The following is a 27,374-nucleotide window of genomic DNA, read 5'->3' as shown; positions in this document are numbered from 1 at the left end:
TGGTTCAGTGGTTAAGTGTCCCTGGATTCAATCCCCAGTACCAAAGGGGAAAAAAGTAGAAATTAGAAAGTATTCTGAGCTCATATGAATATATACGCAACATATCCAAATTTTTGGCATGATGCTAATGTACTTATAGGGAAACTACAGCACTGCCTAGAATAGAAAAAGAAAAAAAATACTCATTGACCTTAACTTCCACCTTAAAAACTAAAGATAAATAAGTAAATAAGGCAAACTATACCCATTAGCAAGCAGAAGAAGGAAAATAATAAAAGATCACACCAGATAACAATTAAATAGAAAAGAGAAAAACAACAGATAATGTCAATGGTAATAATTAATAAAATATATTAACCTCTAGCCAGACTGGTCAGAAAAAAATTAGGAAAACACAAATTTTCATTTCAATATAATGTGTGTTCTCCTATTCTACTTCTTGGGTATATCAGAAATGCCAGTTAGGTCAAGTTTATTGCTAGTGTTGTTTCAGTCTTTTCAACACTGATTTTATATCTACTGATTCTATCACTTATGGAAATGACTATTAATATGTGCAAATGGTGGATTTAAATTTTTTCTGCAGTTCAATCCATGCATTTCAGTGCAAAAATGTAAAATATCATTATATTATTATATTTTCTTGATAGATGGACAAATTTATCATTAGGAAATAAACTTCTTTAACCCTGAAACTTTCTTTTTTCTGTTCTTTGCCCTGAAATCTACTTTGTTAGATATTAATGTAGCCATTCAAATTTTCTTTTGGCTAGTGTTGCTATATCAATTTCAATTTTTTAAAATTTTGGGGCTATTTTTTATTATTTCTTTTTTACATAAAGGCAGAATAAATTTGGATCTTATGATCTGACAATCTCTGCTTTTTAATTGGGGTATTTATGCCATTTATATTGATATGCTTGATTTTAAGCTGATGGTGTTCCTATTTATTTTTTTATTTCATTTTCTCTCTCTTTTTTTATTTCCTTCTTACCCTTCTTTCCACCTGCTTTTGAATTAATCATTATTTTTGGTCCCCTATTATCTCTTGTTAGCTAGTCAGCTATATATCTTTTTTTTGAATTTTAGTGATTGACTTAAAGCTTATAGTATATGCTCTTAATATATCTCAATCTCTCTTCACATATTACACCATTTCGTGTATAGCATTAGAATCTATAGTAGTATACTTTCATTGCTTTCCCTTTGTATTTTATGCTATTACAGTCAGACATTTTGTTTTTGTATATGTTATAAGGCCAACAATACATTAACTATTTTGTTTCAAGTAGACAATTATCTTTAGGAGCTTTAAATAATAATAAAGTATATATATTTGTCTTTTGCTATCTAAGGGAAACTGGTCCCAAGACCTGTCACAGATATCAAAATCTGTAGAAGGTCAAGTTCCTTGTATACAATGTCATAGTATTTGAACATAACCTATGCACATCCTCCCGTATTCTTTTTAGATTATCTCTAGATAACTTAGACTACCTTATACAGCATGAATGCTAGGTAAATAGTTTTTATAGTGTATTGTTTAGGGAGTAATGATAAGAAAACCTTTGTATAGTATGAAATTATCTTTAATGAAAACTATCTTTAGTTCACCTGAATTTCTAAAAAAGATATTTTTGCTGGACACAGAATTCTTGGGTGATTTTTTTTTCCTTTCAGGACTTTAAAGATGGTTCTCCCCTGTCGACTTATTTTCTCTAACAAGAAATCTACTATCATCCTCATCTTTGGTCATATGTGCATATGTGGGTTTTTTTCTCCCTTTGGCTGTTTTTAAACATTTCTTTTCATCATTGTTAAGAGCAATTTGATTTTGATATGTTTGGTGTGATTTTTTCTTTGTGTTTCTTGTTCTTGGGCTTTATTGAGCTTCTTAGATTTATAGTTTTCATCATGTAGCAAAATTTGGCCCACTGAGTATTCAAATAGTTTCCTTTCTTCCCCACTCTTTCTTCTGCTTTGGAGATTCCAAGGAATCTATTATTTATAATAATTTATATTGTATTCTTTATTCTGTTTTTATTCTTTTTATGCTTTATTTCTATGTCTATTTTTTTCAAAACTTTTTTTCCTCAATGTTTAATCCCATTGCCTTTACTATTAATCCCACCCAATATTTTCCTATTAACACTATCCAGTGTATTTTTCATATCAGACCTATAGTTTTCATATCTGGAGGTTTGAATTTTGGCCTTTATAAATGTATGCATGTCTCTACTTAAATTCTGAACATATGTACTAAAGTTGTAAGAGCTGCTTTAATTTCCTAGTCTGTTATTTCTCACATTTACTTTAGTTCTGAGTTGGTTTCAACTAGTTGGGTGTTTGCTTGTTAGTTTCTTCCTCATTATCAGCAGCGTTTTCTTGTTGCTTTGAATGCCCAGGGATTTTATTATTATTAGATGCAGACATTGTGAATTTTAATTTGTTGGGTGCTAGATCTCTCTCTCACACACACACACACACACACACACACACACACACCCCTCCTTGAGCTGTATTCTGGGATGTAGTTAAGTTACCTGGAAACGTTTTAATCCTTTTGTCTTGCTTTTTAAGATTTGTTAGGCAGGACTAGAGCAGCACTTAGCCTACAGCTAATTATTGCCCCCTACAAACTCAAGACAATTGTGAGTATCTAATTTCCTTTAAATGATGAGAGGTTCAATTCTAGTTGGTGGGAACTGGCACATTCCCTGCTCCATGTGAACATCAGGACCATTACCTCTAATCCTCTTGGCTGGTTCTTTTTAGGCCTTAGGTAGTTTCCTCATTGCATGGGTTGATCAGAATTCTGAAGAATACTTTCCAGATCTCTGGAGTTTTCTAGTTCTCTTCTTTTATATTTTATTTTGTCAACCCTAACCAGGTTGGAACTCAGGGTTGGAGTGCCCAGGTTGGTTTCCCTGAACTCTTACTCAAATTCTCAACTCAGAGGGTCAACCAGGTCTGCCCATGTCCCTCCTTTCCATTGTTGTCTAAGAATCCTCTCATGGCAGTAACTGGGGCCATCCCAGGGTTCGCCTCATTCATCTCCTCTCTCTCAAAAATCACTCTTCTTCATTTTCTGACCTCTGGTATCTTGAAAACCATTCTTTTACAAACATTGTCCAGTGGTGGTCAGCCTCTCTTTTCCTCTCTCTCTCTTGATTCAGGTGAGAAGATAAATCCAGTTCTGGTTATTTCTCTTTGTCAGAGGCAGATATTTGTGGATTTTCTTTTGTCCACCTTTTCCACTTTCACAGCTTGCTTTTGAATTTCATGAACTGACGTTAAACATTCCAATTCCCAGAATGTTCAGTGAAGGAGAAACTCCAGCTGGACTCACTCTCCAGGATTTGGCTGATAACAGTGCAGGACCTAATTATAACCCATCTTCTGAGAGATTCAAAAGGTGGACGTCTCATATCTCTCTGTTACGTGGTGGTCAAGTACAACGAAGGGTAAGTTTGTATTTTTGAACAACTATAATAAATTATGTTAGGTCAATAGGCAATGCTCTTACATCCATGACTAGAAATGCCCTGAAAAGAATTAATTTGTGTGGTACCCTGCAAGTCTCCCAATAATGATGGAAAATTTTAGACACTAAGAAAAATTTGGCTCAGAGACCTAGATCTTTTTATGTTAGTGCATTTCTCTCTGGAGGTAAGTAAGGTACTTTCAGAGGACATCCATTCTTTGAAGTCAGTTAGAAAATTATTGCTGCAGGGTACTAAAGAGAACCTCAGTAGCCTGACAGAGATTATGTGCCACTGCAGTGTGTTCATTATGCAAGGATGTAATTTACTATTTCAGAACACACTACCTCCCCACCATGTGCAGGCCCAGGGTCATGAGAGTTTAGGAAAAACCAATTGGTTTCTCTCTGAATGTTTACAATGCTATAACCACGAACCATAGTGGGTTAATCACAGTGGGTATGAATTGTACCTGGATACTCCCCTCTCAAAAATTATAGAGAGCTACTCATCAATGATTCTCAGGGTTGGAATGGGAATAAGATCATTGAAAAGTTAAATGAACTCTATCTGGTCACCAAACATAATAGAGCCACTAGAAAGAAATGTTCAAAATGTTATTTCTATATGGGATTTTAAATCAATATATCTACTGATCTATATATTCCTTTAAAAAAAAAAAAACTTCTGTAGCAAAGAGTTTTAGTGACTAAAAAGGAAAGGGTAGGTGAGAGTCATTCTTTTGCACTTCATTCCACCAAGAATTAGCTTTAGTCCTAGTAAAGGTTTTGGACTAAACCATTGTAAGTCACTGAAGTTCAATGCTCTGCCTCTTGGGTAGGTGCCAAAGTAGTGATGATGACAGATGTCAGGTAGATTCAATAATGACATTAGAATACAAAGTTGTTCCTGTCTATGTTTGCATATAGATTTGCAAGTGTATGGACACAGAAGGCCCCTCTTGAGGCTGGTTAAGGGTGGGATTATGGAGGAAAAACGGGATAGATGTTAGAGCTTGTCTTTTCTTTATTTACTAGAGCCGGTTCACACTCCCATAAGATCAAGAATCCTGCTCATTAAACAATCAAATTTTACACTTATTTATGCAACAGGATATAGAATCTATTTCATCACCTTCCTCCCCCTAAAATTTTTCAGTCTTATAAATATTTGGAAATCATTCAGTTAAAAGGGGACCAGATAACATAATAGGGCTTTATGAACGTAATAGAACTTAAATCACAAGGCCCACTTGAAGTTATAACAGCTATTTTATAGTATAATAAAAATCATAAGATGGAAGATGCCATATTAAAAAATTTGGACTTGATTTATTCTGGGCTTTTGTGCTATAGGAATTCAGATCAGGGAGCAATGGGCCAAGTGTGGATGCGGAAGATGTCCAGGTGCTAGGTTTAGGTTACCCCATTCTTCCACGGTGCCTTTCCTGGATTGGGTTTCCTTGACGTGGGTCTGATGATGCCTGGCAAAGAGTCCCTGGTATTTGAACAACCTTTCCCATAAAAGTCTGATTGAGATATTACCATTTTGAATTCTATTTTATCTCTGTTTAATTCACTTCTTATTCACAATTATTCAAGGAGATATGTTCATTAAGTGGTTTCTATTTGCATAAGCAAGTTGGTTAAAAATGACAGATGCGAGTTCCCCAGGTATTGTGTGATAAGACACTTGGAGTGACTTCTTACATCTTAAAAGGAAAGGTTTGAAAATGGATTTCATGCAAGCATGTTGTTATGGCGTAAGGCTAAAAGCTAAAGGAACTGTTTCATTTTTAATAGATGTGTGAACGCTCGTGTTTAAATTTCTTCTTATTCCTGAACCTGAATACCCAATAATTGTTCTTATACACAGAATACCTTAGCATCAAGTATAATGTCTCCTGGGAAATTTCAACAAGGGCATGGGACTCTTAACAAAAGCCATGCCCAGGAAATTTTCATTTTTAGTTAAATATCATGTCAATGCCTAAAGGGATGCTCAAGAATGAACATGTATGACAAACAAAACAATAAAATGTATGTAAAAAGTAAGGGTAGGTTTCTCAATCCAATAGTTCCAAGTGTGGCAGGTAATTTAATTTTGAACTATCAGGTTTTAGAAAGAATGGAACGTTGTTTATAAAAAGTACAAACGATGCTCATGAAGCACCTCACTGTGGTGGTTTATGCTGCGTTTTGCGTTGTCACTGCCTTTAGGACTTGTTCTTACTGGCCCAATTATGTTCTATAACTATACATGTTGCTTTGCAACATTGCACTGACCCAATTCCTGTTTATTTTTACCAAAAGTAATAATTTACTCAAGGGAAAATTGTGCAAGCTAAAAACATGGAACATGTCCTATTTATGTTGCACAATTCGTGATCAGAAACTCATAAATACATTAGCAGAATGTCTTATTCCATTGCATTGAAGTCAGCAAGTGTCCAAAATGAAGTTTGGGATTTTGATGAAGTTTAGGATTCAAATATGACCAGTGGGAAAACTGATTTCATGCATGCAAGTAAAGGCAGCATGGCGGTATAGGGTGCAGCTGCCAGCTGAAGGGGCTCTCTCCTTTTTAATATATGCATGACGAATTATGTTCAAATTTCAAAACCACTCCCTGGAAACTTTTCACTTTTAGCTTGAGATCATGTCCATGCATAAAAAAATAATTAAGAATGAGCCCATATGACAACCAAAACAATGAAGTATTTTAGAGAAGAAGAGACACAGCAATAATTAGTAAATTATTGAAAATGAGATACCAGTATTATTAAATGTAGTGGAGTGGGTTTTTTTTTAGGGTGTAAAACTATATTAACCATCTCTATTTCAGTTTCAGGTATGATTCTAACAAGTTTTCAGTAATTGCACATTTTATGGAAAAAGCGTAATGGGAAAGATACTCTTACCATCTGTTTTCTTTGAATCATTTCCGATGTTGGAGTGATCCTTCTTGTCTGTTTTATTTTTACCATCTTTCAAGTCACCTGAAAGCAATAAACGTGACAAACAGTATATGTATACAGCTGAGGGGGAAGTTATGAATATCTCTAAACCTGCCAAGGTAAAAAAAAATGTGGTATAATTTTATAGTCACAAGGGAGTACATGTCTCAGTGTAAACATCTTCCATCACCACGTGTTTGATTCTGATAATTGGATTATGATAGGAAATCAAGATTGAAAGTTCCTATCAAACAAGGTTGTAATTAAGTCCACAGTGTTTATCTTCCAAGAAAGGCAGTTCAGAATTATGGTTAGACAGTGGAGTGAGGAAAAGTCTGGGTCAAGTGTAAATTCTACCAATTAATAGCTATTTAACATCTCTGTGCTTCAGTTTTCTCATCTGCAAAATGGGTATATAATGCCTATCTACTGGCATTTAAAATGTGTAAATAATGAATATCATACTGCTCAATGACAGCTGTTATTATTATTCTAAAACAGAGCTATAAATAGTATTCTAGTTAACAAGCTTGTCAGAGTATAATTTATAAGGTTAAAAATTTCACTCTTAAATGTAGAATGAACATGTGTGAAAAATACACTGAACTCATGTATGAGGGAGATGGTAAGGATGGTTCTAAGAGCATTTAAGGAAATAGGCATTTTAGAGACATGTTAAAATAAGATTACTAAGAGACAGAAATGTTTATACCCCACAAGGCAATAAAACTGTAGCCTTTTTGGTTATCTTCTCTATCAGTCAAAATTTTCCAAATTAGCATGTAACTCCACAGTTATAAGAGTTAATTAGTAAATAACAAAATAAGGCACAGCCATATTCTCCAAGAGCAGGGGTCAGCAGGGGTCAGCCTATGGGCCAATCAGCCTGCCACCTGTTGGGGTCAATAAAGTTTTATTGGCATGCACTCATACACATCCACTTACATATAGTCTGTGACTGCTTTCATGTGGCAAAAATTGAAACAACCAAAAATATTTTCTGTCCAGCCCTTTAAATAAAAAGTGTGCTAATCCCTGCCTAGGGTAATTTAATGATCCTTAGGCAAGTCTGTTCAATCATAGGCCAGTGTAATACCAAAAGATCATGGATACCTTCCCCCAGCTTTATTTTAAAGTTTTGGCATATTTATTTTTAATCAATCTTACTAATAGAAGCTTTCTTTTTAGCCCTGCATACATTTAAGAATAAGTTACAACTCAAATGTTGTGCACCTACTGAAGCAAAAAGATCCTAATACTAACTAAAGTGAGGATAGTATCCAAGCCTCCAAGATGTGTATTTAAGGAAAAGGATTTATCTTTTTGGTTTTTAGCTTTGTGCCAGGAAGTGTGCTAAATGCTTTGTACGCATCATTTCATTTAATTCTTACAGCAACCTCATTAAGAAGGAACTGCTATTGGAAGTAGAGAAACTCATCAAAGATTCACTCACTAAATGGTCAATTTGCTAAATTATCAAGTCACCAAATGATTGAGGATGTTTTACAAGTTTGAATTTTTCCTGACATCACTGCAGCCACCTGGGCAAACTCTAGCCAGTCCATCTGCATCTTGTGTAACACACTGTCCCCCAGCATGCATTTCAGACACTCCCCTGGCCTGGCCTCTGACCCCAACCTTATATCCACATCTCCCTCTGGTGGCAAAACTGTTCCAGTCAGCTACTATAGATCTGGTTTAAGCCACTTGTCTGACAGGTTGTTGTTTTTTGTTTGTTTTTGTTTTAACAAATGATCAAAAGATCTTTCTACAAAGTACTCTCACTTAAGTCAACTTGTAAGGAATTGATCTGAAACACATATGACATATCATCCCTATATTATGGCCGAGGAATCTAAGGCGCACATGTTACTCCACAGGCCACGAGGGTGGGTCTGACTCTAGAGACCAAATTTTCAACTATTGTAGTTATAGCTTCCCTTCAAAGCTCAATTTTTTGATTTCAGGTTTCCATTTCTAAATGCCTTTGGATCTACAAAGAAATGATTACCTAAGGCTAATGCAAGGCTATTTTGGGCTGTGATGCAGTCTATGAAGTTTGTACTTCTAATTGGACAAATCCTAACCTAAATTAGATGTTAATAAACTCCCCCAGGTTTTTCTCATTATTAATTCAGAAATGGGAAGAATGGAGAAGAAGGGATTTCCACCTTGCCCTGGGCCCAAATAGGACAGGTTTAAGTAAAGGACATGATTATCTCCTTCTACCACCAGCACTTGTCCAAAGAGAGGGTCTCTTTAGAAGTCCCATGAAACAATCCCCACAATAGCCATTCCTTGTTTCAGGACACCAGAAATGGATTCAAGGATCTCAAGCCCTGTAGTCAAATTAGTGTCATGCAGAAAAATAACCCTTCTTCCCGAAGTGAGCTTTCACACCCCACATGCACTCTATTTTAGGCCTTCCAGCTTGCTCTGAACTGGAGTTTGACCCACAGCTGCAACAAGACCAAGATGTCTTCCTAAAGTCAGCAGAAATGGTTCGATTTGCTGGATGCCAGCCAGTAGCCCATGCAGCCTGTATACTCAGCCAGGGTCTGGAAGGCTGAGGGAGGAAGTTGCCTTGATCCAGAGCTTAAAGGAACCTGTAATTGGCAAGAGGAGAGCAAACCCCCAGAACTTCTCTAACCAATATCCTTCAGCCCTCACCTGGAAAATGCCTTGGGCAACCCACAAGGAGGGGTGCCTAGGAAAAGACCCATGCCTATTTGATGATGTTCCCTGAACAGAACCCATTAGGCAATTTCCCATGGGTTGGGCATAGAGTAATGGCTGATGTGAGCTGTTACTCAATAAACAGGGGCAAACAGAAGAGCCTTTCTGGGCAGTTATAAATCATTTTAATTAGGCTGCTGTAACAAAGTCCCCAATCACCATTAGCCTTTCTTATTATTGCTCTGAATTGATTTCTTTTCCCACCTCTGATTTCATACTCAATTTTTAAGGGAAATGGTAGGCTAGTGCTTTGGAAAATAAACACAGCTGTGGAATCAAGCCAGTCTTGTTGGAGAGGCAGGCTCCTGTGTCTTTCAGGATCCCTACACCCCTGACATCTTCAAAATAAATCCCTGTCCCCTCTGCCCTCTCTGAGTCTTTGTAGGATTTATGACCATTTTTTTGTGTGTGTCTGGCTTGTTAGTGTTTATTGGTTTCTCTTACTGACTAAGCCAAGGGTTAGCAAACCAGGACCCAGGGGCCAAAGCTGACCCTGCTGCCTGGTTTTATTATCATCCACAAACTAAGAACGGCTTTTATATTTTTTTAAAGGACTGGGAAACAAAAAGATGGATATTTTGTGATGTGAACATCAGATGGAATTCAAATTTTAATTTCCATAAATAAAGTTTTATTGGAATACAGCCTCAATCATTTGCTTTGGTATCATCGTGAATGTCTTTCACGATAAATGGCAGTGTTGAGTAGCTGCAACAGAAACCATATAGCCCCAAAGCTGCAAATGTTTACTATATGGTCCATTACATAAAAAGGGTGCCAACCCCTGAAACAAAAAGATACCGAATATATATAGACTGCAGGCACAACTCCTATTTCTCCTATTCCCCACTTTCTCTGCCATCACCAAATCTGCAAATGATAAGGGTGTGGCAGTTACATAGTAGAGAATAGAGACACCCATGAAACTCAGTTTCGCCTGGGATCTCTACTGAAAGGTAGCTTGACCTTAGGCAAGTGATTTAATCTTAATTTTTCCAACTGTGAGATGGGAATAAGTATCTTGACAAAATTGTTGGGATTTTTAAATGCTTTAATCTTACGTTAAAAATCTCAAGATACAGCATCTGGCACATTAGGTATTCAATAAATGGCAGTACTCTTAATTATGATTACTGGTTTTATTCAAGACATGTTTAGCCAGAAGAAAAAAGGAGGGAAGAAATGCATTTTTCCTCTTTGGTGGCCCCTCCTTTGGAGGAGTGATTTAGCTAGGAGGAGGAGCCAAATTACGCAGTGCTCACCCCAGCCACCCACACTTCCCTTCCATGTGTTTTCCACAAGATGCACACATATTCAGTCCCTGCTGGGGGGTGGAGGCAGTGAGCCCCAAACATGCCTGGTTCTCCCAGTGTCGAGTTGTAAAGCTCAGCTCAAGTCAGATGCAGGAAGAAGCCCAGGTGTTTAGTAGAACAAGTCCATGTTCCCAGGCCAGCTCCAGTTGCCATGGAACTGACACCTTCATCATTGACTTTCTGATTTTCCTATCTATTTCTTTGTTGGTTCAGATCTCAGGAGGGGAAGAGAGGGATGGTTTATACCACCCTCTAAAACTTCAACAGGAGCATCATAAATTCTTATTAACAATTTTTTTCTGGATAATGATGCATTTCAATACAAAATATACTAAAATGTCTCCAGAGCCAGGCTGCTAGGGACTGGACTAGCTGGAACAATGGCCTTCCCTGTCACCTAAGAGTGGTCATGAAGATTAGCTGAAGGAACTAATGCAAACTTCTTGGAGTGTGATATGAGCTATTATCATCATTATATGTTTTAAAATACTCTTTTATGATTACACATAAAACATGATATATATACTACTATTTTTTTTTAAAGAGTGAGAGAGGAGAGAGAGTGAGAGAGAGAGAATTTTTAATATTTATTTTTAGTTCTCGGCGGACACAACATCTTTGTTGGTATGTGGTGCTGAGGATCGAACCCGGGCCGCACGCATGCGAGGCGAGCGCGCTACCGCTTGAGCCACATCCCCAGCCCCTATACTACTATTTTTAAAAGTTGGAGACTGTCGTGTAAGTACTTTGCACTATTTCTCATTTCCCCAGGTACTGTAGCGTAATAGCTCTAGCTAGAGGAAATCACCTGGTCCTACTGGGCAGGTAAGAATAAGAATATGGAAAGAGAGAACTTAAAACAGCACCTGGCATAAGTCAATAGATGCTATTGGTTGTTATTTTCTTTGTAGTTTTTGGTACCATGATTATTATTAAGGCTCATAAGAAAACCATGCTGTATGTACATTGAACAGAGACAATGAAAGGTTAAATAATCTGGCCAAGGCCACCAAGAAGAGGAAAAGATGTAACTTGGATTCGGGTCTGTCAGACTGCAAAGCTACCTTGCTACCCATCCACACCCCGGCACTTGCAAGCTGCAGACTCTGAACTTCCTGCCCTTCCCAAAACAAGGGGACCAAGTCCATGCCCTCGAAGGGCATTCATCAAGTCCTCTGTGTCTGGAAACCTCTTTTTCCTATTTTATCAGCAAACTTCAGCTCTTAACTCCTGGCTGAGGCCCCATCTCCTCTTGAAGCCTTCTCTGCCTTCACCCTATCTCACACCTTCCCGTCCCAACAAAGTTAATGTCTTTCTTTGCAGGGTGTTTTTTGGGGGGCATTTTATCTGCCACACCGTGGCTGTTTTCTGTCTGCATTTCACTAGAATTATTAGTGAGGCTGTCTATGTCCCCTATGACATCATAGCCTTCCTGGGGCTTCTTCATTCTAAATCCCCCATGCCTAGTAAAGCACTTGACACATAGTTGTTAATGAATCAATATCTGTTGTATCAAATATAAGACATCATGAATTAGCTGCACATTATGGTGGCCAGCTCGTCCCAGCTTGCCTGGAACATTTTTCTGTTGTTTATTTCTGTTGTTTGTTTCTGTTGTTTATTTTGTATGTTTGTTCTTATTAGTTATCATGACAGTAGAATGTATTTTGACATTTATGGTTATATCATGTATAACCATTCTTTTGGTTGTACATGATGTAGAATTATATTGATCATGTGGTCATATATACACATAGGAAAGTAATGGCCTGGACCATTTTTTATTTTAAAACTGAAAGTCTTGCTGGACGCAGTGGCACATGCCTATAATCCCAGCAGCTCGGGAGGCTGAGGCAGGAGGATCACAAAGTTCAAAGCCAGCCTCAGCAAAAGTGAGGCTCTAAGCAACTCAGTGAGACCCTGTTTCTTAATAAAATACAAAATAGGGCTGGGGATGTGGTTCAGTGATTGAGTGCCTCTGAGTTCAATCCCCTGTACCAAAACAAAACAAAACTGAAAGACTTGCATTCTAGGAAATTCTTAGTTTCAGACAAATTAAAATGGTTGGTCACCATAATACCTGCACGTCTGTGGGTGGTATGTACATACAAACAGCAAGAGGCCTCAGGCAGGCCTAAGGCCTGGCTCTCCTGGGGCTGGAACAATTGAGAAGTTCACTTTTCATCCACCCCCCTGGCAGCGAGCTCCCAAGACTGTGCTGGTGTGGTTAGTGGTAATTTGCACCTGGTGGGCAGGTGGGCACTGGCTAGAGTCTCCAGGGAAGCTGGGAGAGCCAGAGAGATGCCAAGCTTCCTAGGGGGAAGGCACAGGGGAGCTGGTGGCTGATTGTGATGGGATCCTGCTGACATCCCCAGACAGGGGAGGTGGGATCAGTAGGAGCCGATGGTCAGGGAGGCCCTGGGCCAGGAGCTGCCGACACAGGGAAGGGTCTGGCCAGCTCCCACTCATCACACCGTGAACACCCCAGAGAGCCACTGTCCAGCCGGCAGTCTACTCACCATTCTGCTGCTTTTCTCCTGACTTCTCCGCTTTGGGATTCTTCCCACGAGGCTCGTCGCTTTTGTTTGTGCGAGTTCCGTTGACGTGACTCTTGGGGTCTCCAGATGCCTTCTTCTCAGTCTTGCTGGATGAGCCTTCTTGGGCCTGGCTTTTGGCTTCCATTTCCTTTTGCTTCTCCTCTGCAGCCAGGCGGGCCTTCTCCTCGGCCTCCTTCTTGGCCTTCTCCTCTGATCCGCAGCAAGTCAGGCAAAGAGAAGGAAGGGGGGAAAGAAGTCACACCTTTAGGAGAACTGCCTCTTTCAAAAACAGTAGTGACAGTGATCTGCAGTGGGAATTAATACACTCTAATTACCCAAGGTGTCCAGTGCATGTTAACCCAATCCATATTGGCATATGTATTTAGGAAGGCAATAAAACAGCCTCATCATCATGTCATTTCTGAAAACAGTGAGTCAGAGGAGAGGGCAGGGAGAAAATCATTAGGATGACAATGATTAATGAACCAGTATTGTATTGGACATTATTATTACTAATAATAACATTTATTGAGTATGTTCTCTAGGCCAGGTATTATGTAAAGTGCTTTTTGATTCAAGGGTTCTTTTCATTCATTTTTTTTGGGGGGGGGGTGGTACCAGAGATTGAATTCTGGAGCACTCAACCACTGAGCCGCATCCCAAGCCCTATTTTATATTTTATTTAGAGACAGCGTCAAAGTTGCTTAGTGCCTCACTTTTGCTGAGGCTGGCTTTGAACTCACAAGCCTCCTGCCTCAGCCTCCTGAGCTGCTGGGATGACGGGCGTGCGTCACTGCACCTGGCTCTTTTCATTCTTAAAACAACTTTTCAGCAGCTACTAATATTATGACCCTATTTTAGAGATATGGAAATTAAGCCTCAGAGAGAAGATAAAAGTTTCCTCCAGCCACAAGGAAAAGAAAAAGAACAGCATTTTATGTAGGTTTGCTTAGGACCTAGACTTACTCGATTAATTGCAAAACAAAAAGGGCAAATAACCAACAACAGAACAATACATATTCAGGCCACTGTCTGTTAATTAATAAATAAGAAGAGGACAGTTGTGCCCAAACAAACATGGTCCTCAACTGTCCTCAGGATGAGAGGTGGCTGTTAGGTTGGCCAGGTACTGAGTCTGTGTCCTCCCCTTTAATGAAAGTGCGTCAGCATTATTTCAAATTCAGCTGATTATGAAAGGGCTTGGCTCTGTGCTTAATGTAAAGTACAGCATCACTGCATAGGTCAAATATTTATGAAAAGTTTGGTTTTTTTCACTCAATGAATATTTATTGAGCAGCTACAGTGTCAAGCACTCTTTTAGGTATTGGGAATACCTAAAATCGCAAGCAAGATGGAATCATGGAAAAGCTCATTTTTAAACAAACAAATGACTGAAATAATTTCAAATGGTATAAAGTGCTTTGCAAAAAAAAAACAAAGCAGAGTGAAGTAATGAAATACCATCAGCTTTAGAAATGTTCAAAGGACAATAAGTTGGCCACTATGGCCAAAGCAGATTTGGCAAACCGTCACTAAGAGATGATGTGGTCAAATGGCCAAGGACAGGCAGGGTTCAGAACATGCAGGGGCTGGGAGGCATCCAGGGGAGCTCTGTGGAAGAGAACAAGATTCATGGAAAGCTCCCAGCAGAGCCCAATCCTCCTTGAGGTCTAGAGACTCACTCTCTATATGTTCAGCTCACTCAAAAGGCCTTCTAGACTGTGCCATCAACCTCCACTGGGAAAAGCATGACTGTATTTTTCTCTAGATGTCTTAAAAATGCCCACATCTCATTATCAAGGGTCCTATTTTTTTTCCCCTGTGTTAGTCCTGGTCTTAAGAAAAAGCTTGGACTTCATAGATGGTTTGTTTGTTTTTAATTAAGCAAACACAAGAGTGGTTATGCATCTAATCATGTTTCCCTTTGTTTTAGCCGCTAAAGTGCTCAAAGTTCAAATTTTACTTTTTTTGCCCGTCTATTTGCTCACCCCCAAATGTTCTCTCTAACATATTAGGACATTTTCATTCATTATTTTATTGCTCCATCAACCCATCTATCCATTCACCCACCCACTCACCCATCCATCCACTCATCTGTCCAAACCTAAGGCCTGGCCTCACCCCAGACAAATTAAATCAGATTCTGAAGAGACAGGAACCAAAATAGGATATGTGAAATGTTTTTTAGGTGATTCTAACAAGCAGTAAGGATGGAGAAAGACTGATTCAAAATTTAAGAATTTGCCATTCAGCATGTCATGACTCTCTACTTCCCAACATGATTCGTTACAGCTTACATTGAAAGGAGAAGGAAATATTTCTTTATAAATAACAAAATGACGTGCCTACCTATCATGTCTTCTGACTTCTACAGAAAGGTAGGACTTAAAAGTGAAAGAACGCCCACATGGATGGCAAGACGGTATTCCCAGTGGACTTCAGGCCGCAGAAGATCCCTAGAATGCTCCCCCATGCTCCCCCTCATCCTTCTTTAATGCCCTAAGGATAGGGGTTAAATGTCACCTCCAATCACTGCTTGGCACAGCACCTGGCACATAGCACATATTCATGAAGGACCTGTTGACTCAGTGAAATGTACCCTAGGGGTGTGGTGGACACTCTCTACCAATATACCTTCCTTGTCCGTTTTCCATCTTCAGCTATCTAGATGGGTACACAATACAGAAAATATGCCTATTCTGAAAGAGTCATGGACAAATATTAGCTTCCTTTAACTGCTAATGTGAGTAAAATGATGACTGTTCTGACCTACACGGGGAGGGAAACTGAGGCAAGGAGGAGGAGAATTCATGTACACTCAGCCTTCAGTGTCAGGGAAAACAATTTATATCTCTTCCAACAGTACCCCTACTGCTGACAAGCTGTCAGCATTTAAAATATCCCTAAGTTGAACATAATTTTGATGAAAAGTGAAGGTGTTAAATTCTGGTTTGCTACCAAAGACCATAAAATATTAAATGAGCAAGAAAAATTCATTTGACAACTGAGTCAGACCAATTTTCCACAGGAATCTAACAAAAGTTTTGTTTAAAAACTGAGAGGAGACATATTTCAGAAACAAATCTGCTTCTGCTCAAGTGCGGCTGGCATCAGGCAAGTGATGTTTAAATTCATGAATTTAAATGCATTCTTTTGGCATCATGATCAGATTAGATATGAGCCTTCCCCACTGTCTGGTTCCTTTCTCTGCAGTGATCACTTTCCAGAGGGTGGCTCTGCTCATGTCTGAAATAGCTGATACAAGTGCCATCGGCCCATAGGGTACCCTAAAAGATACTACTCAAAACAAATAGACAAAACCCAGCAAACACACAGACAGAAAACAACGCAGCAACAGGAGGCAGCTCTCCACTGCAATCAGATTCCTTCATGTTTCCAAGGTGAAATTACTAGAACAGACAAATAAGAAAAAAATAGGTGGCCGCACTGTTGATTGGTTGGCACTGTTAATTGGTTCATACCAACAGGTTCCAATGATGTCATGGATACAAAGGACGCATTTTCAAGTCTGAGGTTTAGCATCCTTGGCACCCCTAGGCCTTTAGGCTAGCAGAATTCAAACTTCATTTTCCAATTGCTTTCCATTTCAAACTATGTGTCACGATGTGACTCACTATGAAAATGGCCAATGGAAAGCAGCTCAACAGTTAGGGTGGAACAGAGCCCTCAAGATCCAGAAATTATACTCCTCCTAACAGACAGCTGATTCTGCCCCACACTGAACATCTGTAGAGACTCAAAGAAATACACTTGATTTCTTTATTATTTACATTCTTGAACAATAATACTATGGGCTCTGTAGTTAATAATGCATTGGGATAGTTACTCGTTGATATAGTTTTCTGAATCTGTACTTAAACTACCACAAACAAAGAGAAAGAAAAAAAAAACAGGAACAGGGGACTGACAGACAGCCTGGGGGGGCAGGGGTGTCTCGGGAAAGCAACCAAAATACTACGTGATCTTTCCATTGTGTTCAGTACCAGAACAATAGAAAGGAACTTTCAGGCATATCTAAGAACTCACAGGTGTTCCCATAGCAACTTCCCGAAAATTTTAGTCAAAGAAGTACTATGGGTGACAGAAAATTTCAATTAATGCTAAAAACTCAAAAATGAGGAAAACATGTCAATTGGGAAAGTGAAACGTGCAAGTGAAACTAGCGCAATTTATTGCCAAATAAAATTGTTGCTAAACTAGAAATGAAATTTGATGAAACTATGAAAAAACAATATTTAAGAGTAATTTGATTATAAACGAACACTTCACACCAGGCACAGTGGTGCATGCCTGTAATCCCAGCAGCTCAGGAGTCTGAGGCAGAAGGATCCTGAGTTCAAAGCCAGCCTCCGCAAAAGTGAGGCACTAAGCAACTCAGTGAGACCCTGTCTCTAAATAAAATGCAAAATAGGGCTGGGGATGTGGCTCAGGGGTGGAGTGCCCCTGAGTTCAATCCCTGCTACGCCCCCTTAAAAAAATACTTCACTTATAACCAACTAATTTGAAATTCCCCTCTTCAATAAAAGCTGAGAATTGATGAAGGAAATGAGTAAAAATTAACTGAATTTCTCAACATTGCAACGCAGCATCACTATATACTCTTCCATGTATACATTTACGGAGAATTATAAGTAAATAGAAGACCTTAAAAGTAATTTCTAGAAAAATGAAATTAGGAGGTATAAAGAGAAGAGGCCATAAGCAAAGTTAAAAGCATAAGACCAACTGAGGTGGAGTACAAATTGGAAGATATTTTGACTACTAAAGAATTATCATCCTTAATATAAAAATAATTATGACTCAATGACATGAATGTAAACATTCTGATGGAAAAATAAAGGAGGAAATGGTAAACAGAAATAGGCACTCTTACTATATGTCCAATTGAGAGAGAAAATTTCTTTAAAAATTTAGAGAAATTTTATAGTATAATAACCAAGAATTTAAAAATTTTTCATCTGCCTTGACAGAGGAATATCAGATCTAGGAATTGATACCAAATAAATAATCTGAAATATGCTCAAAAACTTTTGAATATGTAGGTACATAATAATGTTATATGTAATATTGAAGTGGAAGTCTAATACTGAATAATAAAGAAGGATTCAACTATGGTTTTGTAAATGATGGAGCCACTTAAGTCAGAATATGCAGCATCAGGATAAAATACTTAGAATAGAAAAAAATAGAACATAACACATATTCTAGTATGATCCCAATTTGGTAGGGGAGACCTTTACTTACACATATACATAGTTAAACAAATAAAAAAGAATGACTTTAGGATATGAACAATAGTTAAAATCCTGAATAGGTCATAAGTACTTATGGCCTAAACACATGTTATTCTTACATTAGAAAATTCATGTTAAAATATATTAAGTATTGGATGGAAATTGATTGATATAGATCTGACTTGCAAACTGTTATACAGAATATCTTGATTGGGAATAATGATATGTAGCCCTAAAAGTTATAAAAAAATTTTATGTAACACTTCCTAAGAACTATGGATTCTGGCCTAGTTGGCTTTGTAAATTAGGTTGGTTAATAAAACCAAGATTTTAGATCCAATTCCATTTCCAATCAGTTTAATGACAATATATGTTTAAATGCCACATGGAGGGCAGACACTTTTGAAATCAGGGTCCTCTGAGGGGAAATGGGGAAAAACAAAGCAATGTGAAACACACCTGGGATTATCTATCAAGCTGACCACCAAAACAAATGCAAACGGAACTTCTCATTAGCATCAGTCAAACAGTCAACAGTATTACCAGGAAGCCAAAAATGTTATAAAAACATTAGCTTTAGGTTGGTATTTTTACCAACTGCATCTTGATTTTACTTTACAACTGCTAACCTTCTTTTCTAAAGTATTTAAATAACAGCTGCCATTTATCTGGCACTACCATGTGCAGGCTCTGTTCTTAGTGCTTTGCATGTTATCTCTCTGTGCATCAACTCTGTCATGTTCATTACCATGCCCAAAATGGACTCTAAAAGAACCCAGCTGGAATTTGCCAAAGAACCTTGCAAGTCAGGATTCAATTCTCCATTTGCCCACTTACTGAAATTTGCCTTGGTAACCAAACAATCCTCCCACAAAACAACCATAACCCAGGCTCTGCACCTGGATCCATTTCCTTTCTCCTTGTTCCCATTTCTAATGCCTCCTTCCGGTCCACTCAGGTGTTCTTCAAATCCTGACTACACAGGGCCTTAACCAAAGACCCAAGCAGAGTGAGGGAATAGTCGTTCTATGCTGCTAAAAAAGCCTAACACATCTTTATCTGCATACCTAATACATTGAAAAATTTGAGCTATTTACCTGTCCTTTTTTTAAAAGCCAGTTTTCCATAGGAAAAGAAATTGCCTAGTATTTTCCCAGGTAATTAGTTTTAGAAAATAATTTTTGTAAGCTAGATGATTGCAAACAAATTATTTTGAAGTACCTCTTTAAACTGTGCCTTGTCAGGCCTTGGATTTTCAAGTGCAATTTATTGTGAGTGTGTGCTTCTTTTGAGATGATGCAGGAGCTGCAATGGCTGCTTGCAATGCCTGCCAACATGGAGGATTTGAATGGACTGTGAGACCTCCAACACTTAAAATATGGAAGAGGTGTTGGCTCCCTCTGCAGCTCAGGGTGCAACATCTGTCCCAAATGATAAGGGTCCAATTATGCCCTAGAAGCACCATAAATACAAACTCTTTGCCTCTCCTCAATGAGCAGCCATGCGGACAGGATTTTGTGGGCAAGTCACATTGTTGGACCTTTAAATAACTCCAAAGGTGAGGCTGTTCCTCTCCACTGGGAGCAGACCCGGCCTACCCTGATGTATGAGGATCAAGACTGCCAGTCATGCTCTTCCACTATATGGTATCAAAGTATCCTCCAAATTTCACAAGTTGAAAATTTAATCTCTAAATTTATACACTGCTTCAAGGTGGGACCATTGGGAGGTAATTAGGATTAGAAAAGGTCATGAGTCTGGGCCTCCATGATGGCAGGAGTGACTCTGTAGAAAGGGGAAGAGAAGCTGAGCTAACATGCTTGGTCCGCCTCACCAAGTGATGTCCTCCACTAGGCAGATGCCAAGAGTGTGTTCTTAAACTTCTTAGCCTCCAGAACTGTGAAGCAAATACATTTTTAGTCTATATAAATTTCCAGGCTTAGGTATGTTGTTATAGCAACAGAAAACCGACTAAGACATCCTCCATCCCACCCTTCTTTTCACACGTTGTGCTGACACTGGGAGAATAAAATTGTGGGGAGTGTGTTTGGGGTTAAAACTCTCCTTGACTGCTGTGAGGGTCTGGGGCTCAGGGTTGGTGGGGGCTGGTGACAAGTACAAGGTTGCGACTGAAGTCCTACGCTTCCTATGCAGGCAACTCCAAAGTAATGTCTCTGTCCCTCTCCTGCCAAAGACTGCCACCACTGAGGATAAAGATGTCTGTTACTCATTTTTATGTCCTCAGCACTGGACACACAACAGATGTCAGCAAAAACTGACTATTGTTGAAGGCTCACCTGCGTACAGCCCACTGGAATCAGGCCCTTCACTGAGCCCCAAGAGTCACCCACGTCTGTATCTCTGGCTAGAACCAGGCCTCACAGCTTTACCCCCTCACATCAGGTTTGTGCCACCTCTGTTTATGATGCCTCTGTACCTAAGATACAGGCTGCTCACGTAGCACATGCTGATCGTGAAGTTGATTTGTTCACACCAGCATGTTAAGCTTCAAGAAATGAGTGAATTTCTGACTTTGTGAATAGTCCCACAAGACAGTTTTTCTGGTCTGAACTTTTGATGATGTTTACTCAGGGGATTCTGTTTACTTACAAGTCACACCATCTCAGAAAAGCAGTTTTACGGTCGGAGCAATGAGTGAATGGAAATAGTGAATATGAAAGAAACATAAAAATGCACATAAGGAAAGAAAAGCTCCTAATATCCCAACATAATGGCCAAGGTGGGTATTGGCTGGGCTTTGCTTAGGCAAAAGAAAAAGTAAAGGCCTCAGAACATAAAATGAGTCTGATAAAGATGGTCTAACAAAAACCAAGAAAGAATAATACCCCTCCCCCACCAGAATCATCACACCAGGAAAAGGAGTCCAGTTAAATCACAAAGGGCAAGATGGCAGGAGGCACCGAGGCCTGCCACAGTTTACCACGCATTGAGTTTCAGGTAATTAAGATCAAAGATGGGAAAGCCTAATATTCAGTGACTGCAGCACCCTGAGCACTTGTGTTTTATTTGCCACATCCATAGTCAGGGAGGACAACCATTGCTTCATGAGTGAATGCTGAGTTGGTTTAGGTGTCCTAGAAGATTCTTTTCCCCATAGCATATTACCTTTTGGCACCTTGGCTCTCCATCTCTCCCGATTGATGTGCACCACCTCCGTCCAAGTGGCTTTAAAGCTCTTGTAGTCAACAGGGATAACGGAATTGTTGATGGGGGCACTTCCTTCCGATCCAGAGCTCTTGACACCTGACCGCTGCTTTGCATCTGATGAGCTGATGCTGTTCAAACTGGAGGACCAAATAAGAAATTGCATCGAAGAGGAGTGTTACTGTTTGAAAGACATATGCTACAAGCAAGCCCAAGAGAAAGGCAGTTAGCACTCGTCAATACGTTGTCATAAAATTCCTGGGTCCTGAAAATATATTCCTGGAAATACATTTTCCAAATATGAAACGTGGGAAATTCTAAATTTTCAGCAGGAAAAATATCGACCCTGCACCCTCAGGAGTCTTCACAGTCCTGCTTCTCTTCTGGGCTGAGTGATCCCTTCTTTTTTCCTGTACCTAGAATCCACCCACATGAATTTTCCAGGCTATTCTCTGATATAAATGAATTTGAACTTGGAAATCTACTTGTTCCGCAGTTTACCCCCTGCTGCTACACTGGCTGCTTTTCCAAGTTACCCAGCAATTTGGTCCTCTCTCTCTCTCTCTCCAGCTCCTCCCTTGTCCTGGACTCAGGGTCCCTTTGATTTTGGTTTTCTGAGTGCACAAGGAGTGAGGATTTCCTCATGTGCCTTGGAGATGACAGAGAGACACAGACAGCTTGGAGGTTGTGGAGGATGAAGTTGTGCAAAAGGCCTTACTTTAAATGAATACTACTTTATTCTTCGAATGTGGGTGAGTTAGCAAATATCAGAAAATACCATCCTGGCGAAGTATCTCCTACTCCTCAGTGGCTAAGGCAGTGACTGGCATAAATGACTATGACAATGAAGGCTAATTTGTCACTAAATGACAGTGAAGACTGACTGGAGGAGCAAGGTAAGTTTCAACCAGTGCTTAAAGAGTCCTGGGATTGTGAGGACTTGGTCACGGGCTTCTGTCCTCTTTATTAGCAACCTCAATGGTGGTCCATCTTGAGTATCCCTGATATCTCCCTGACTTAATGTTCCTCTTACTTCCCTCCTCCCCATTAACTTCTTTTCCTGATCTTTTCTTATCTTCTTCCTATCCACTCTATGTTTTTTCTCCTTTATGATGAAGCCCAGAGTTTTTTGCATGGATGAGGAGGAGAATGTCATTATAGTAGTAGCAGTAGTAACAGTAGCAATAGTGTGTACTAACACTAGCTATAGTAGTGGTGGAGGTATTAGCAGTTTTCATTCAAGTCATAGTGGTGGCAGTAGTAATAGTACTAGCAGTAGTAGTAATATAGGTGTAGTAGTTGTAGGAGCAGCAGCGGTAACCTTGCCAATAAAGACTAATTGCCAGCTTTAATGCAGTTAAATTTAACGCCAGATTCTGTTCTAAGCAGTTATATAATGAATAACTCACTGAATATTTCCATCAACCTATGAATATTATAATCCACACTTTCCCAGATGAGGAAACCGAAGAACCTGCTTGAGACTGCACAGGTAATAAGTGATGGAGTCTGGATTCTAACACCAGCAAGCTCACTCCAGAGTCTGAGCTCTCCTATTCTACACTCTTCTCCATTTGGAACAACAGCACTGAAGCAGAAGGCGATTAAAAATGTTCAAGGTTTTTTTTTTTTTTTTTCCTCTATTCATTCTCTTCCTGAACCTAGAAATGAAAGTCAGTTTCAGTTCTTGTAAGAACTTTGATCAGTGGTACTATCTTTTTGAAGAATCAGGAACAAGGCTGCCTGGGAACAGTGGGCTAAAGTTCAGTGGTTGCTCCTGCCATGAGCAAAGGCCAAGAGAGGACCGGGGTTGAGGGCACCAGGGACCTGCCAGTTATAATTTGAATGTGAGTTACCATTTTCAGGCCAGCCTGGAGAGTACAGAGAGTAGAGTTTTAACTTCTCTGAGGAAATAAGCAGCAGATCTCTCATAAAAAGGAGGTGAGGGTCCCCACCAACAGGAGGGGATCCTTGTGGACAGGCCAACCCCCCGTCCTCAAACTTCTCCACTGACCTTGAGCGCCTCTGTCCTGTCCCACCAGTTTGGGAGGTTTCATCGATTAATGGACTCACAATCTTTTCCGTCATGTCCGTGAGCACAGTGAAGGTCGGTTCCACAATGAAATCAATAAAACCTGCAGAGAAACAGCAATGCCTCAGAGGAACTACAGAGTCAATGGGCTGTTCCACGCTCCCCAGGGGAAACGGGTGAGTCTTTTCTGTCTTTTAAAATTCATCGGTACAGGAGCTGAAGATCAGATTAAGAGCCAGCGGGTCTTGTTCGTTTAATAGATTCCTTGATTTGAATGCCATGAGTCAGCTCCGTGTCTCCTTCCTAACTTTATGGCTTTTCAATGGAAAATACAATTAAGTACTTTAAAATACATATTCAGCACCTGCTGTGTAATAAGCAGTGTGATAGGAATTGTGAGAAGAATAACAGTACCGGCCTGCCCACAAGGAATTTACAGGATAGATTAAATGAACACAAAGATGACCCCAAGGAGCATTTGGAGGGCCAGAGGAGGACAGATGAATACTCCTGGGAAGGTGAGAGAGAGGGGACACTGCCCTCTGCTGACAGACCTGTGAACAGCTTTATGAGGTTGTAGTGTTTGAGCTGAGGCCTTAAGAATGGGTGGAGAGGAAGACTCGGCCACTCACTCTGGGTAGACAGGGTGGGGTTAGTGAAGTGGCAGATGGGACAGTGCCGGAGGTGTTGAGCAATGTTTGGGGCTTCTGGACTCTTTTAGACTTGAGAAAAGAAAGCTCAGAAGGTAGATCACCCATAGCTCAGGAAGGGGGATTCCTAGGGAGCTGGGACCTAACAGGGCACTGGAAACCCCTGAACATGTCTGGGCAACACTGTAATAAGATTTTCAAAATGTTCTTTGGGAAAGTTAATATGGCAAGATGGATGGGAGGGGAGTGAGCCACGGTGAAAGTTGGAAGGAAACTAATATCAAACAAAGGATATTTTCCCAGTGGATATCTAGAAATGTATGAATACATATTTGGTTTTCACAATGATGGAGGTTGGGGTGATACCAGTCTTTGATGCTCAGAAGTGAAGGATGCTAAAAATTCCTACCATGGAATTGACAAAACAGGAATTGTCCTAACCACGTATCAGTAGTATCCTGATAAAGAAACGCTGAAAGCCACATTTGTGTTCTAGTTAATTATAGTATAATGTTGAGCTCAAACTCAAGTATTTGATGGTCCCATTGTGACTTTTCCCCCAAGTTAAATGCAACATATCCAAACCAAAGCTAACATATTAGCTTTTCCTCCAACCTTGTAACTGAGATGGAGGTCCAACCACATACTCTAAATTCCCGCCTTTCCCAGAACTTTGTATTCAGCCAAATCCTTCACACTTGGTATGCCATCTATACTCTGGAGAGTCCCTGTCACCAACTCAGTTCTGACAAGCCTCATCTCTTCCTCCCAGTCCTGCAGGAGGCATCCAATGGGTTTCCTCACTGCTATTCTTAACCTAAACCCTCCAACTCATCCTCCCTACTACTGGTGGGGAAATGTTTCTAAAAGAGGGTCAGCAAACTTTCTGCAAAAGACTAGAGGGTGACTTTAGGTTTTGTAGGCCACTCATCTCTATTAAAACCACTCAGCTCTGCCACCTGTAGTGCAAAAGCACAGACAATATGGAAATGAAGGGACTTAGCTGTGTTATAATAAAATTTATTTACAAAAACAGGTGGTGGGTCCAATTACGCCCACAGGCTAAAACATGAATTTGTGTGTTATTTAACCTTACATTAAATTCTTTAGGTAGAGCCTCATTCTGGCCAGAAAGTGTAGGCATGTGCTATTCTTAACGCAATATAAAATCTGGGCCTCATTTTCTCTCCAGACATGTCCTTTGCTGCATCTTACTCCCTTCCTACTGCTCCTGCCATATGGAGCTGTTTAGAATTCACTGACCACAGTTTCTCTTCTCTGTATAAGTTGTACGTCCTGCCTGGAGTGCCCTCCCACCCACCCCTAACTCATCTCTAATACGATTCACTATTTGCCTACATAATACCGGCTTACTTCCCAGGATGCAGCTCAAATATTTCTCTCCAGTAAGTCTAGAATGGACCACTGGGTCTAAGGGTTCCCACACTCTATTTTGTACTGCGAGGTACAACGTTCAGAAATTTACCTTAACATTTTAATGCTCTGAAAGATTTTTGTTTTTATAACATCTTGTCCTCTCCCCCAAACTGGTTTAATATCTTGGAGGACAGATACATATATCACTTGTCTTTGATTTTATAATGTCTATTTTAATACATAGCAGTGTCTAATACTTAACAGGATTCAAGCTATATTATGAAAAAAATGAACAAGGATTCAAAATACAAGTAGAAAAATTGATAAATGCTTATTAAATTTATTTTTTGAATGATTTCACTCTTCAAGGTGGAGATCACTGATGATATTTAATGTATGCATTACATTTAATTTATGGATGGCACTGCTACCGCCGCCCATAGCTGAAGATTTTTGCTATACACTTAATGTAGTCATTAACAATACAAAAGTGATCCTCACCAAAAAGTAATGTTTTGTTTAGTTTAAAAAAAAAAAAAAAGGAAGGATGGAAGAAAAATATTTGAAGAGCCATTCCTGGAAGTAGAGTCATCCAGAAAATGGGTCCATCCTGAACACTGAACTAGCAGTAGCATCAAGAGGGGATATACCATAGAAACTTCTAGTGTTGTAAGCAGGATGGAAAGACCAAGGCAGAACGTGCTTCCTGACAATGACTCATCATTTCCTTAAAAAGCTGAAACCCCTTTCGTCATGGCAGGGAACATCAGAGACACCACAGTGTCACTGTCTGATCTCCCCAGGAACTAGCCATATTCCACGCAGAAGAATGAAGAAGCTCCATCCATCCAAGCAGCCAAAGCCGATGGTACCTCATGGCAGACCAGAGCCAGTCTCCTGGCCAAGGAATCACATAGAACATCTCTGCTGAACTTCCAGAGACTTCCCAGCTGGTGTTTCCTGCTGTCCAAATGGCTGGCAGACACCTACCTACTTGTGACTGAGCAACCATGGTCGACTTCCTGTCACACAGAGGAGAAAAAGGCAGCCCCAGCTCTGCTTCTCTGTCACCCTAGAAAAACAGGAGGTCATGGTAAATTAAAGAACAGTAGGTCGAGCGGCCCAGATTTTATTTAGCAACCTGCCACTTAGGCCATTGGGTTTTATTTTAATTATTACAATTACGTTATGTAATACGTTCTTGTGGGTTCCGCTCCTCTGCATAAAAGACACCAAGAAGCCAACACCCTCTGGGGTCCAATCATTACATCCAGCTACAAAGGCTCATGCTGTCGCAAAGGCTCATGCTGGTGGACAGCAATAGATTTCCTGTGGAAAATAAGGCAATGGGCCATGTGTCCTACAGCCTGGAGCCAGCTCTGCAGTCAGAACTACTGTGTTTTCCCAAGTTTTCCTGTGTCTGTGACCTTTCTCTAGCCCTAGATCCCCTCTAAGCTATGGGCAGTGTCCAACTAAAGTTCAAACTGTACTGATTCAGTTTTGCCTGTTAGTGCTACTTAAGGGTGCACACAACTGGAGTAAGTGCTCCTGTGCTTGTAGGCTCAGGGCTCTGTTGACAAAGATACGGGAACTAAGAAGAATCAGAATAGCTGGGCATGGTGGCCCATGCCTATGATTCCAGCGGCTCAGAGACTGAGGCAGAATCACAATTTGATAAGCCAGCCTCAGCAAAAGTGAAGCGCTAAGCAACTCAGTGAGACCCTGTCTTTAAATAAAATACAAAATAGGGCTGGGGATGTGGGTCAGTGGTTGAGTGCCCTTGTACTGAACAAAAAATAACAAACAAACAAACAAAAAAAAACATAGTAAGTAACTATCAAGTTAGACAACAATAAAGCATAATTGTCTGA

At 39.8% G+C, this 27,374-nt stretch overlaps 1 protein-coding gene across 6 annotated transcripts in view; it reads right to left on the bottom strand.

The window, feature by feature from the left end:
- The window catches only part of PDE1C (phosphodiesterase 1C), a 528,215-nt gene that overhangs the window by 54,877 nt on the left and 445,964 nt on the right, over positions 1 to 27,374 (bottom strand). For all 6 annotated transcript variants that reach the window (XM_081287899.1, XM_081287904.1, XM_081287900.1 and 3 more), the window contains 5 exons: positions 26,494 to 26,575; positions 23,459 to 23,579; positions 21,406 to 21,584; positions 13,007 to 13,234; positions 6,403 to 6,480 (listed from right to left, as the gene is read on the bottom strand). In XM_081287899.1, coding sequence (XP_081144025.1) covers positions 6,403 to 6,480; positions 13,007 to 13,234; positions 21,406 to 21,584; positions 23,459 to 23,579; positions 26,494 to 26,575 — 688 coding nt within the window. The remainder of the gene's footprint in view (positions 1 to 6,402; positions 6,481 to 13,006; positions 13,235 to 21,405; positions 21,585 to 23,458; positions 23,580 to 26,493; positions 26,576 to 27,374) is intronic.

This window comes from Spermophilus citellus (assembly GCF_964194105.1).
Source record: "Spermophilus citellus genome assembly, chromosome: 3".
Lineage (NCBI taxonomy): Eukaryota > Metazoa > Chordata > Mammalia > Rodentia > Sciuridae > Spermophilus > Spermophilus citellus.
Note: the sequence above shows the minus strand (reverse complement) of the source record. Positions and strands in the feature narration are given on the sequence as shown.